The sequence below is a fragment of the Phocoena sinus genome, chromosome 3 (assembly GCF_008692025.1).
Source record: "Phocoena sinus isolate mPhoSin1 chromosome 3, mPhoSin1.pri, whole genome shotgun sequence".
NCBI classification, from domain to species: domain Eukaryota; kingdom Metazoa; phylum Chordata; class Mammalia; order Artiodactyla; family Phocoenidae; genus Phocoena; species Phocoena sinus.
Window position 1 is genome coordinate 55,694,952 of NC_045765.1, and position 13,155 is coordinate 55,708,106.

The 13,155-nt window shown below is 56.3% G+C and overlaps 1 protein-coding gene across 2 annotated transcripts in view; it reads left to right on the forward strand.

Moving 5' to 3' along the window:
• Positions 1–13,155, forward strand: part of SLC23A1 (solute carrier family 23 member 1) — a 17,786-nt gene continuing 4,631 nt past the window's right edge. Inside the window, exons 1-17 of one of the 2 annotated variants that reach the window (XM_032626182.1) lie at positions 1–599; positions 1,459–1,583; positions 1,938–2,048; positions 2,139–2,209; positions 4,992–5,053; positions 5,676–5,810; positions 6,250–6,407; positions 7,148–7,236; positions 7,407–7,474; positions 7,643–7,824; positions 7,956–8,076; positions 8,337–8,493; positions 8,815–8,962; positions 9,713–9,818; positions 10,047–10,200; positions 10,294–10,437; positions 10,943–11,038. In XM_032626182.1, coding sequence (XP_032482073.1) covers positions 183–599; positions 1,459–1,583; positions 1,938–2,048; positions 2,139–2,209; positions 4,992–5,053; positions 5,676–5,810; positions 6,250–6,407; positions 7,148–7,236; positions 7,407–7,474; positions 7,643–7,824; positions 7,956–8,076; positions 8,337–8,493; positions 8,815–8,962; positions 9,713–9,818; positions 10,047–10,200; positions 10,294–10,437; positions 10,943–11,038 — 2,344 coding nt within the window. In that variant the 5' untranslated portion in view covers positions 1–182. The remainder of the gene's footprint in view (positions 600–1,458; positions 1,584–1,937; positions 2,049–2,138; positions 2,210–4,991; positions 5,054–5,675; positions 5,811–6,249; positions 6,408–7,147; positions 7,237–7,406; positions 7,475–7,642; positions 7,825–7,955; positions 8,077–8,336; positions 8,494–8,814; positions 8,963–9,712; positions 9,819–10,046; positions 10,201–10,293; positions 10,438–10,942; positions 11,039–13,155) is intronic. The other variant, XM_032626183.1, reaches the window with a different exon arrangement.

A 13,155-nucleotide genomic window follows, 5' to 3' on the forward strand; every position in this document is an offset into this window, starting at 1 on the left:
GGGTTCCAATCTCAGCATAGCCCTTCTAACTGTGTGGCCTTGGATTTGTCACTTTCCTCTGAACCTTTGTGTCCTCAGGGGTAGATTTAAGATAACAGTAACAAGCCACCTCCTTCCCTGAGGGGCTCAGTGTAGTGCCTGCCATGTGCTCAGGTCCCAGGACATGAGAGGTATCAGCCCCCATGTGTCCTCGCCCAGGCCCAGCCCCTCTCCTTGCCTCATTGGCTGGAACCACGGGGTCCCACAAGAGGAAGTGCGCGAGTGGTGTCTGCAGGGCCCTGGGGGAAGGGAGAGAACGGGAGGGTGAGGTGTCGGTTTCCCATTGGTCTGGGGCAGGCTCTCTGCAGCAACCCCCACTGCGCATACACACCTGCACCCCTGCACCCCAACCACAGTCCCTGCTCGCTGAGCCAGCTCCACAGACCATGAGGCTGTCGCCGCTGTTGCTGCTGCTGCTGGGGGCCTGGACCATCCCAGGGGGCCTTGGGGACAGGGCCCCACTCACAGCCACCGCCCCTGAGCTGGATGATGAAGAGAAGTTCTCAGCACACATGCCTGCTCACCTGCGCTGTGACGCCTGCAGGGTAGTGGCCTACCAGGTGAGCCCCCCACCCCCTCGCCGCCCGCGAGCAGTTCTCCTGCCCCTACCCAGGCCCCCACCCAAGCCAGACCCCTCCATCTACCTCAGATTCCACCGCTGGCCTTGGATGCCCAAACCCCGCCCCCCCCCCAAGGCATCGAGCTATACTCAGCCTACCATGATATTGCCATCTTCACCTCACTGGCACCGGCCTGCCTCAGTTTACCTATCTGTCTGCCCAACAAAGAGCAGGCGATCTCTGGGACACCAGGGAGTCCCTAGCTTGTCCTCTCGGACTCCTCCCTTTCTAGAACCACCCTTAAGTCTGGACTCCTTCCCGAAGCGTGACTGGGGAGCATCGGTGTATGTGTACACGTGTGCATGTTTGTCAGTCCCATGAGTCCATGAGCATGTGTGTGTCTTGAGTTCACATACAAACCTGTCACGTGTGCCTGAGTACTTGTGTGTGTCTGTGTGACTGCACGCGCACGCACACGGGGGCTATGAGTACACGTGTCACTGAAGACTGGGAGGTTGTTTTTCTCTCCTTGTTCTTGCGGTTTCAAATAGTGTGTGCTGATGGGCAGGTGTTACCTGGGGGAGGGGCCCCAATGCCCAGGCCTAATTCTCCACCTCAGTGTTTCCCACCCACCTCCCATCCCAAGGCAGCGGATCTTGCCTCAGCTGGCGTGGTCCCAGCTTTCTGGACCTGGGGGAGGGCCGTGAAGCCTGCCTCACAGGTGCTTCCTGCTCAAAAGGCTCCATTGCCTCGTTCTTCCTCAGAGACACAGGCTTCTGTCCCCACCCCCAGCCCAATCACCCCTCCTTTCACGCTGAGCAGTTCTGAAGCCCTGGTTCTCAACCCCTCCTTGTTCCAGATGTGGCAGCATCTGACAAAGGCAGAGGCCAAGCTTCACACCCTGGACTCCGGGTGCCGTGGCAAGCTGAGCGAGTCGGTATACACAGACGTCCTGGACCAGAGCTGCTCCCAGACCTGGCAGGGGTGAGTTGAAAATCCGGCCCCTGCCCCCCCTCCTCCAGGGGCAGGCTGATGAGTGGGGCTTCTCGTTCTCCCACTCACACACCACACACACTCCACTAGGGCTCTGGCCCAAGGGTGGGGACTGGCTGGGACAGAGTCTGAGCTCTGGAGCTGGGAGCAAGTAGAAGAGTGAGGTGGCCAGGAGACAAGGTTGCTGTGTGACTTTGGGCCCGGAGTTTCCCCTTTCTGGTCCTTAGTTTTTCAGCAAGGAGGATCAGAATCTGGGCGCTAAACTCAGCGGATGCCCAGTGTGCCCAGCTTCATGTGCTGATGGGCTCCACTAATGCTGTCTCCCTCTCCTCCTACTGCCTCCAGCTACGGAGTTGGAGAAGTGGACCAGGTGAAACGTCTCATGGGCCCAGGACTTAGGAAGGGGCCGGAGCCGAGCATCAGTGTGATCGTCATGGGGGCGCCGTGGCCCACGAGGTCATGACTGGAGGACTCGGGTGGGATGGAGCCTTGGTCTGCCCCACTGCGGGCCGGGCAGAGTCTGAGGCTCCTCCTGGGCTCCCCTAGGCTCTCCAAGACATGCTTTCACTACCTGGGGGAGTTTGGAGAAGACCAGATCTATGAAGCCCACCAACAAGGTCAAGGGGCCCTGGAGGCATTGCTGTGTGGAGGCCACCGGGGGGCCTGCTCAGAGGAGGCACCAGTCACAAGGGCAGAGCTCTAGTCCAGCTCCTCCTTCCCCTTCCTGGTCAGCCCCTAAAGGGAGCTGGGCTTCCTCTGGATCTGTCCCCTCCTTTCTGCAGGCTGCTTGGAGGGCGGGGAGGCCTTGTTCTTCTGTGCTGCCACTCTCCCTCCCTCCTCCAGCTTCTGGGCCCTGGGGCCTGGGGGGCGGCCAAGGCCTTCCCCTCTGGACTCAAATAAAACCAGTGACCTCGATTCCTTCTCTCTGCAAAAGGTGCTTGGGGGGCTGGGAAGGTAGACATTGGTGTTTCTGCTGACGTCCCTCCTAGAGAGGGCCAGGTACACATCCCCCACAATTTCCCAGAGGTAAGTGAGATCTGTCATGGCTGGAAATGTGAGTGAGCTGTCAAAGGCATATGGAACCAGTTATCTGAACGGTTGAAACCCCAGATCCCTCAGGAGAGAAAAGAAAAGCCAAGGCAAACTCCATAAGCAGGCTGCCTGTGGACATACCCACTGCAACCACTGCGTGCTACTGTGCCCCTCCCAGAACACTAGTCTTCCTGGGTCTACACCCAGCAGCTGCTCACTTTCTAGACTCTGCTCTGACCCCAGCTAGCATGGTTGAGCCCTCGGTGCTCACCGGGGACAGGGCAGGGCAGGGCAGGGGTCCTGGAACAGGCTGGATTCAGTATCTTGGCTCTACGTCCTGCTCTCCCCAGAAATTCTCACCTGGGGCCCTTTTCTTAGAAACGGAGAAAAGAGCTCCACCTGGTTCACACCTGGGTCTGGGTATCTGGGGTCAGTGGTGCTACAGCTTACAGATTCATTTGTGTCTCTGATCCTCCAAAGCCCTGGAAAGTGGACAGAACAGACACTCTAATCCCCTGTTGACAGGTGCAGAAACTGGGGCTCAGACAACAAAAGAGGCTCAGGCAGAGTCCCAGGCTGAGCAGTGGCAGGGCTAGGAGGGGATTCAAATTTGGGGAGTGGGGGAAGGTTAGGGCTGAAGGAATGGTGGTGTCCCAGGCAGGCCCTTACCACTCTGCACCCCAGCCCCCTACATTCTATCACCTGTTCCCCATCTTCCTGAGGCCCCTCCTCCTGGCCCTCAGGAGAGAACTCTTAAGCACCAGGAGAGCCAGGGCCCAAGGAATTGGCTGAGCAGTCAGTAGTATCAGGTGTGGAGCCGGGAGCCCATGACGTGCACCTGCGTGGCCCTGTGTTTTTGTGGAGTGATTTAGAGACACTTTGCGTCAGAGTCTAGGTGCTCCAGGTCCATTTGTGTGATTGTGTATCTGAGACCATGTGCAACTTCCCGGCTTTGTCTCCATGTGTGTGGTATGTGGCTTGGGTTGATTTGAGGGTCCAACGGACAATGTGTGCAAGGGGTAGGGCTGTCTCCCCAGCCCCTGGGAAGTACCGGGGAGGAGAGGGCGGGGAGGAGAGTGCCGGGGAGGAGAGTGCCGAGGTGTAGAGGCTTCGAACTGGTCAGATGACTTTGGGAACCTGGGAACAGGAGCCAGAATTTGAGAGGACAGGTGGACAGAGGAACAGGCTGGAGGCTGGACAGGCCGTCGGATTCAGATTCGGGGCTGTGACATGAAGTTGCTACCCAGCTGGACAGTGGTGCTGCGGGGGAGGCCTTGGGGCAGGGCCTGGCCATGGGCACAGCGACCCAGAAGTAGGTGGACCCTAATGGGGTTGGGGCAGCGCAGAAGGGAGCAGAATCAGGGCCCTCAGCCCCTGGGCTCTCCCCAGCCCCCAGGAGGGGAAGATAGGCCGGGCCCAGGCCGGCTTCAGCAGCTGCGTGGCAGTCACGCAGGGCCCGGTGCTTAGAAAGGCCCCACAAATCAGTTCAATGCTCTGCTGTTGCTGTTTTTAAATTTATAATACTTTTGCAACAGGGGCACCAGATTTTCATTTTGCACTGGGTCCCACAGATTATGTAGCTGGTCCTGACTGGGAGGGGAAGGGAAGGAATCCTTGTCCTGACACAGAAGACAGAAAAGATCGGGCTAGCCTCAGCAGCTCCTTCTCCGGAGGCCCATCTGTTCTGTGCCTCAGGGACCCTGAGGGGCGAGTGGAGGTGGTGGAGAGGGCAGCCCTGTCTGACATTTAATGTATAATTAACAGCGTGGGCTCAGTAGTTCAGGCCAACCTGAATTTTTGGAATGGCTTTCTAAAACCTTGCTACCTGTGTGGCCTTGGTCAGATCACATCTCCTAAATCTGTTTCCTCAGCTGTAAAAGAGGTTAATGGCACCCAGCGCCTGGGGTTAAACATGACAATACATAGATGTTGCTTGGCACGCAGTTGTTCCTAAATAACGAGATGGGTTATGATGATGATAATGATTAACTTTTGATTAATAAGCAGGGAAAAGCCTCATTCAGAGTGTACCATAATATGTGCCCATTTTCACTCCCTTTCCTCTCACCTCACCCAGGGCCTGGTAAACTTCCAAGGCCATCTGCTCCTCACCCCCCCTCCGGCCCTCTCTCGGAAAATACCTGTCCCGTGCCCAGGCTCAGGTGTGGGCAAGGAAGGGTGTGTTCGGGAGGTAAATGTGGCAGAGGCTTGGGCGGCCTTTTCCACTGTGGCCGGAGTTAATACGTTACCTGGGCCTGGGCCCTCCTTTCGCAATCAGTGTTGGAGATCTGGTTACAGATTTACTTTGAACAATGTCGGCTATGCGGATTAAAGTCCTTCGTATAAGCAATCCCTTCTTCTCCTCAGGAACTGCTCACACCTGTGCCCCAAAGATGAGGGCCCAGGAGGACCCTGAGGGCCAGACACAGGTGCTGGGGAATGAGGGGAGCGGTTGGGGGCAGGGTGGGGCTGGGGGCCTGAGCAGTCCTTGCTCCCTGGGAGGGCAGAGACAAAGGTTCTGATGAACTGGATCAAGAGTGACTGTCCCAGGCGGAATGTGGCAGTTGGGGGAGGGGTGGGGTGGCAGTGGGGTGAAGGAGACTTCTGCTTTGGGACTGGCTCACCCCAGCTTGGGGGCCGGCAGGGGCCCAGCCTACCGCCCCATTAGTGACACCCCAAGGACCTCTAAGGGACAGAGGGGGGACCAGAGTACGTCCAAGAGGGCCTGTCACAGTCTCCAGCCCTCTTTGCCTCCTCTCCTGGTGACCCCGGCCTTCTGACATATGGGCCTGTTCCCTTGGCTAGAAGGCCCAGGTTCTGAGGGCTCCAGGAGCCAGTACAGCGGACTCATCCCTGCACAAAGCAATGTGAGGTGGGAGCCACGTGTAGCCAGGCCAAGGGGTAGCTGGGTGCATGAGCATTGAGGAAGGGTGGGGACCCCATTCTGAGGAGCTGACAGGCCACTTGGGCTACCTAATTGATTCTGAAGCAGAATGGACTTTTCTGGTTCCCATCACTCCACGCTGAGTTACTTCTCTCTGCTGCCCCCAGCATGAGTCCCTGGGCTCAGCAGGGACCTCCAGGAAGGACCCCCCGACGGCCCTGTGCACAGAGCCCAAGTCTGACATGTTGTACAAGATCGAGGATGTGCCGCCCTGGTACCTGTGCGTCCTGCTGGGCTTCCAGGTGGGCATCTCCCCAGGGCCTTCCCATCCCCGCCCTGCCTGCTCCCCAGACCCCTCCCTGGCCAAAGAGGTCATCTTGGGTAACAGGAAGAGAAACCTAAAGTCAGAAGCAGTGACTGTCACCTAGCAGGGGTGGGGAAGAGGCTTGATGGGGCCTGAAAGGGACAAGGTATCACCTGCCAGGCGGAGTGCCGGTGACAGGAAAGGGGGCCCACTCCACAGAAGCTGCAGGAATAACTTGGGGGCAGATTAGTAACCCCCAGAGAGGTGAGCAGTCTCTCTGTGGGAATGCCTTATGGGAGTATCAGTCCTGGGTGGGCACACTGGCAGGGGCGGCACGGGCTCAGGCCCACTGAGGCGGGCGTGAGGACTGTGAGGGTTCCCCTGCCTCCCTGTGAGCTCCGTGGGCCCTGCCTCATGTACTCTCCCCACACCCCTAGCATTACCTGACCTGCTTCAGTGGCACCATCGCTGTGCCCTTCCTCCTGGCTGAGGCGCTGTGTGTGGGCCGTGACCAGTACATGGTCAGCCAGCTCATTGGTACCATCTTCACCTGTGTGGGCATCACCACCCTTATCCAGACCACACTGGGCATCCGGTGAGCTGCCCCACTCCCACCCCTACCCCACCCCACCCCACGTAGACACACACGCAGTGATCCACACAGCGGGAGCAGTCTCAGAGGACTCTTGTGGGACAAGAAAAACTGCTATCTGCCCCCACCTGCTGCTTCTGCTTTCAGGCTAGCCTTAGAGCTAGGCGGCTGGGGTCCCACCCTGGACCCCTGGTGTCCCTCAAGGAAAGGGAACGTGCCCTAGCTGGGCTCTCCTCCGTTAAGCCTTACTCTGGGTAATTGGGGCCACTCACTCCCCTGCTGCCAGGGCTTGTGTGGGCCTCTTCAGTGGTCCGTCCTCCTGGGGGCCCCCTGCCCCCGCGTGCACAGTCCTAGGCCTGGGTGGCCTAAGGATGGTCATTTGTATGGTGGGAAGATGAAGGAAGGTTGTGAGTGGAGCTTGCATGCAGGAGCTGAGCTGTCCACTTCCGTGCACGTGGCCCCTCACAGTGCAGGAGCTGGTGCTGAGAAGGAAAGGGAGCAGGTTGTGAGCCAGGAGCTCCATCTGTTTTCTTTCTTAGGCCCCCAAAATGTTAGAGTCCTGCCTGGGGCCTCAGTGACTTCCCTCTGTTCTGCCCTTGCCCTTGTTCCTCTGTGTCTCTGTCCCTGTGTGTGATTCTCCCTGTGCCTCGCTCTGTGCCCCTCCCTCCCCATGTCCCCTGTCTCTGTGTTCCTGCCTCCCCACCTCCCACCCTGTCCCTGCTGCTCTGTGCCTCTCTTTCCAGGCTGCCACTGTTCCAGGCCAGTGCCTTTGCATTTCTGGTCCCAGCCAAAGCCATCCTGGCCCTGGAGAGATGGAAGTGTCCTCCAGAAGGTGGGCACATTTCTGGGGGCTGCACTGGAGAGGGGAGCCCCAGGAGCCCGGAGATCTGGGCGACTGTTCCATGTCCATACCCCAAGGTGCCTTCAGGGCAGCATCTTTACTTTCTCTCTCTGTTCCCCGTGCATGCGTGCACGTGTGTGCGTTCCTGTCTATGCCCCCAGAGGAGATCTACGGTAACTGGAGTCTGCCCCTGAATACCTCTCATATTTGGCACCCACGGATACGAGAGGTGGGTTTGCATGTGGGGTAGAAGAGACCTGGACTTGAGGGTGGGACTAGATGGGAGGGAAGGCCACTGCTGAATTGGGGGATATGAGGATGTAGTCCAGGAACATTTTTTTAACATAGAGGTCATGGCTTCTACATGGTGACTTATAGCTGATCTTTGCTTTTCCAGGTCCAGGGTGCAATCATGGTGTCCAGTATGGTGGAGGTGGTGATTGGGCTGATGGGGCTGCCTGGGGCCCTGCTCAGTTACATCGGGCCTCTTACAGTCACCCCCACTGTCTCCCTCATTGGTCTCTCTGTCTTCCAAGCTGCTGGTGACCGAGCTGGCTCCCACTGGGGTATCTCAGCTTGGTGAGTGGGCACCAGGCCTGATCCTTGCCCAGCCCCAGTCCCTAAACCCCTTCGTGTCCTGCCCCCTTAGCCTTGGCTCTTGCCCCCAGCCCGGCCTACCAGCCGTTTCCTCTTTGTGCTTCTGTCCCCAGCTCCATTCTCCTGATTGTCCTCTTCTCCCAGTACCTGCGAAATCTCACCTTCTTGCTGCCTGTCTACTGCTGGGGAAAGGGCCTCACTCTCTTCCGCATCCAGATCTTCAAGATGTTTCCCGTGAGGAGCTGACAGGCAGTTCGGGGTGGGACTAGGGCAAGGGCTGGACCTAAGTCCAGGGCCAAGGGCAGGGGAAAGGGCAGGGGCAGCAGGGGAGCTAGAGGCAGAGTTGAGGTCCTAGCCAGGGATGGGGGCCGGGGTCTGAGCTGGGGCTGGGGCACAGGCTCGGGCGGGGGCTAGGGCTAAGGTAGGAGCTGGTTAGCCTGGACCAAGACCTCCTGGGCCCTCAGTGCAACCCTCACCCCCCACCCCCACTTCAGATCGTGCTAGCCATCATGACCGTGTGGCTGCTCTGCTATATACTGACCCTGACGGACGTGCTGCCCTCAGACCCCACGGCCTATGGCTTCCAGGCACGAACAGATGCCCGAGGGGACATCGTGGCTATTGCTCCCTGGATCCGCATCCCCTACCCCTGTGAGCAACTCCATCTGGGCCCCTCTGCCTCCAACTGAGACCGTCAGTGAGGCCCCTGGTGACCCCAGTCCAGCTGATGACATAACAAGTATTAGCTGCACATTTATAGTGTGCCAGGCAGAGTGGTGGTGTACTCAAAGTCTCACTCCAGCTTTATGATTCTAAGTGACCCCAAATAAGCTCCCACAACTGTATAGCTCCCACCCCAGCTTGAGATCTCTTTACCCCTTCCCCTGCTCCACCCAAGTACTGCCCAGTCCACTCCCTGACCCACCTAGGAACACTCATTGCATCCAACCTCCCATCTCCCTGTTGATACAGGTCAGTGGGGGCTTCCCACAGTGACTGCGGCTGCTGTGCTGGGAATGTTTAGTGCCACATTAGCAGGCATAATTGAGTCCATCGGAGATTACTATGCTTGTGCCCGCCTGGCTGGCGCACCACCCCCTCCAGTGCACGCTATCAACAGGTATGCCGACCTGCCCTCCCCGGTATCTCATCCCCTCAAGGGTCACTCAGGAAGCAAACGTCCGGACAGAATTGAATCCCAGAGGTGGGGGACAAGGAGTTGGGCAAGTCACTAACTCTCCAGGTTCTCCTTACTTATGAAATGGAGATGCTCTCATCACTCACTCTGTGTTGCGAACAGCTGAGGAGACGACGAAGTCTAAGGGAAACTACAGTCACTGACAGCCTTCCATGTGTCTAGTTTTCTTTCTTTCTCTCTTTATTTATTTGGCTGCACCGGCTCTTAGTTGCAGCACATGGGATCTTTTTAGTTGCGGCATGCGGGCTCTTAGTTGAAGCATGTGAGATCTAGTTCTCTGACCAGGGATGGAACTGGGGCCCCCCTGCATTGGGAGTGCGGAGTCTTCACTGCTGGACTACCAGGGAAGTCCCCATGTGTCTAGCTCTTGATGTGCGTTCTTATGCAATCCACTAATGGCTCTGTAAGACAGGTACTCTTAATATCCCCATCTGACAGATGAAATTGAAGCCCAGAATCACCTAAGGATTAATTGCCAGGGCAGCGGGACTAGCATTCAGACCTGGGCTCCTGGCTCCCAGACCCACCTCTGGCCCGGAGTGGGGAGTACTACGGACAGATAGTTGCAGCTCACACAGCTCTAGAGACTCTGGCCAGCCTGGCCAGGGCAGTGGGAGGACACAGACCAGGCTGGAGCATGGACCAAGGCCCCCACTTGCCCTTTTCTTACAGGGGTATCTTCACTGAAGGCATCTGTTGCATTATCGCAGGGCTGCTGGGCACGGGCAACGGGTCCACCTCGTCCAGCCCCAACATTGGTGTCCTGGGGATTACCAAGGTGCCACAACTAGCCAGAGCAGCACAAAGCCGCGCCCCAATTCCATGTGCCGCAGGCCCCGCCCCAAGCCTGTCCCTACTTTGGCCTAGCCCCACCCTGCCTTTGACAGGCCTCCCTTGCATCATGCTCTGACCCATATGTACCTTGCTCTTATAACAGGCCCCGCCCACCCACCGCGCCCCTCCCCTCCCACAACTAACCCCGCACAACTTCACCCCCTGGGTCTAGCCCCACCCCTTGGCTCACTGGCAGGTGGGTAGCCGGCGCGTGGTGCAGTATGGTGCGGGTATCATGCTGGTCCTGGGCACCATTGGCAAGTTCACAGCCCTCTTCGCCTCGCTCCCTGACCCCATCCTAGGGGGGATGTTCTGCACCCTTTTTGGTGAGTGTTGTGCGTGCTTTTGGGGCGTGGTCGCCGTGTGGTGGAGCCTACCCAGCCTGCGAGGAGCCTCCAGCGGTTCTTTTGTGCTCTCAGGCATGATTACAGCTGTGGGGCTGTCTAACCTGCAGTTCGTGGACATGAACTCCTCCCGCAACCTCTTTGTGCTTGGATTTTCCATGTTCTTCGGGCTCACGCTGCCCAATTACCTGGACTCCAACCCGGATGCCATCAACACAGGTGCCTCCACCTGTCTTACCTGTCTCAGGGTGGGGGAGGTGTGGTGGGCTCGACTCTGAGCATAGCCTCTTCCCTCAAAGGCTCCACACAGCCAGAGCCACAAATCCTGCCCATCTCTGGATGTTAGCAGCTGAGGCTAATTAACAGCTGTTCTTTACTAAGACACCTTCTGTGGACAGGTATGAGCTTTACATATGCTCATTTAATTTTCACAACAGCTCCATGAGACAGATACTATTACCATCTTCATGTTACAGGTGAGAAAAGTGAGGTTCAGATGGGTTAAATGATTTGTTGCAAGACAAGTAGCAACCAGCAAAACTGGGATTTGAATCCAAGGATGGGAGAGGCAGAGGTGTATAATCTTGAAAGTCAAGGTTTTGTACTGTTCCATCTCTGTGCTTGCTCAAGGAAGTCAGCAGGCTGCACCAGTGGGGAGAAAGTCTCTGAGCTCTGTTCTCCAGATGGGGCCGTGACACCCATTAGCCTTTGGCCTATTCCACAGGCATTCCTGAAGTGGACCAGATTCTGACTGTGCTGCTGACCACGGAGATGTTTGTGGGTGGGTGCCTCGCTTTCATACTGGACAACACAGTGCCAGGTATGGGTCAGCCCTGAGAGGGGAACAGAGAACTAGGTTGGACTCAGAGGCAGTCCAGCAGATGTCTCCTGAGCTGGAGCTGTGGCCAGGTCAGATGCAATGCCTCAGGCCCTGCAGGGAGAAGCAGGAACAGATGGGCCGGAGGGAGAGACCACCAGCCTGATAGAGGCACAGGCTTCCCTCTTAGTCTTGAAGAGGGTGTGGCTAGGAGAGTCATTCCTGGGCCCTGTAAATTGTTTCTTTTCCATTTCTTTGTTGCCACTGGGTTGAGGGTTGCTTTTGCTTTCTTAGAGTAGGACAGATGGAAATGTAGCATCAGTATGTTGGCAAAATTCACTCCAAATATGCCAGTGACTTATGCTGGCTACTAGAAGAGCCCCTAACGTTTCTCTTTGGTATCAGGGCTTTTTACAGGGATCATGGAGGATACTTTGTGGGGTCCCTGAGAATCCTCCTGACCCATGTTTATGTGCCCAGGAAATATATAAAAACTAAATGTCACCAGGTGCTCTAACTATTAATAAGAATAGTTAGCATTTACCAAACACTTATGGGTCAGGCATGGAGCTAAATGTCTCCTTTCATCCTCAAAAACTATCCTGTGAGGTAGAGACTATCAACACCACTTTATATGAGAAAAAAGAATCAGAGGTTAGGTGACTCACCGAAGGTCACAAAACTTGCTGATTTAAAACGCTGCAAATTTGGGATTTAAACAAGTCCATCTGATGCAGTTAGTCCAAGGCCTGTGTCCCAGCCACTCCACCACAGTGCCTCTGCTAGAGAGTTTCAGGGGAAGTGTAAGATCAAGGAAAGCTCCGTAGAGACGGGCTAGATTGCATCAGTCCACAGAGATGACAGATGGAGGATGATAGCTCTCCATCTTCTGCGACTTAACAGCCTAAACATAGCTGACCCCACTTGCTTTCCCCTCTCTGAAGACACAAGTGTCTATTCAGAGCACAGGAATCAGTGGCTGGCTATGCACAGCTGGTGGGTTAGAGTTTGGGCAGGGAAGGGCCAGGACTCCCTGGCACTTTCAGGGATTTTAGATGGCATCAGATGAGGGAGCTTTTGGTAGCAGCTATCACTTGGATGGATGGGTGATACCTGACCATGGTACCCCCCTCGCCCACCAGAGGAAGCTGAGGTGGGACCTGGAGAAGCTCATCCTGCGGACATGAGACAGGGAAGTGGCAACCTCAATGCCTAGGGAATCCACGGAGATAGAGGGCGTCTGGGTGGGCAGCTGTACAGAGGGGTCTGTGATTTGGGCAGCTGGATTAAGCTACCCAGATGTTAACAGCCTCAGAGTGCCTGAGTTCCTCACATCTCTATCCTTCAACCCAGCTGCCCATCAGCAACCATCTCTGCCAATGATCAATATATGTATTATGCTACATAATCTTCAACAGTCCTTCCATCTGCATGATGAGGAATCTGAAGCTCAGAGTGGTTAAATCACTTGCCTAAGGTCACACAACCTGGTTTCAAGCCCAGGTCTGGCTGGCTCAGAACCTTGTCCTCAACAATGGAATTATAGAGCTTTATTCTGTAGGATGGGTACATTTTGCTGATAGACCACTTTGCATTTGCTCTTACTCTTTAACTACCCACAGACCAACCTTAGAGGGGCAGTAAGTTTAGTTCAGCAAGTGCTACTGGAGCAAGCACGGCCCCGAGTTAGATACTTAAGGGTAAAAAACATTAAGTCAACAAGATAGGAAGGAAAACTGGGTTTAAAGCAATTTAGAGCAATGAAGTGAATAAGCCTGGGCTGGAGTCATCTGGAGGGCTTCCTGGATGATTCTGGGTGGGGCCAAGAAGATTAGGATTTGGAGAAGCACTGGAGAAGGCAACACAGGTAGGGATGTGGAGGGGAGGCGAGGGAGTGCCGGGCTGGCTCTTGTGTCCCAGCAGTGGTGAGGAGTGGGGCCATCAGTCACCTCAGTCCTGTGCCACAGCTGCAGCTCTTCTCCCTCCACTCTGCCCACCTGTGCTCTTTGTGCAGTCAGGCCCAGCTCAAACAGTACCTCCTCCAAGTGGTCTTCTCTAAGGACGCCAGCCCTCCCTTAGTGCCCTCTCCTCTGAGACTTTGGGACACATTTGGTTTCTCT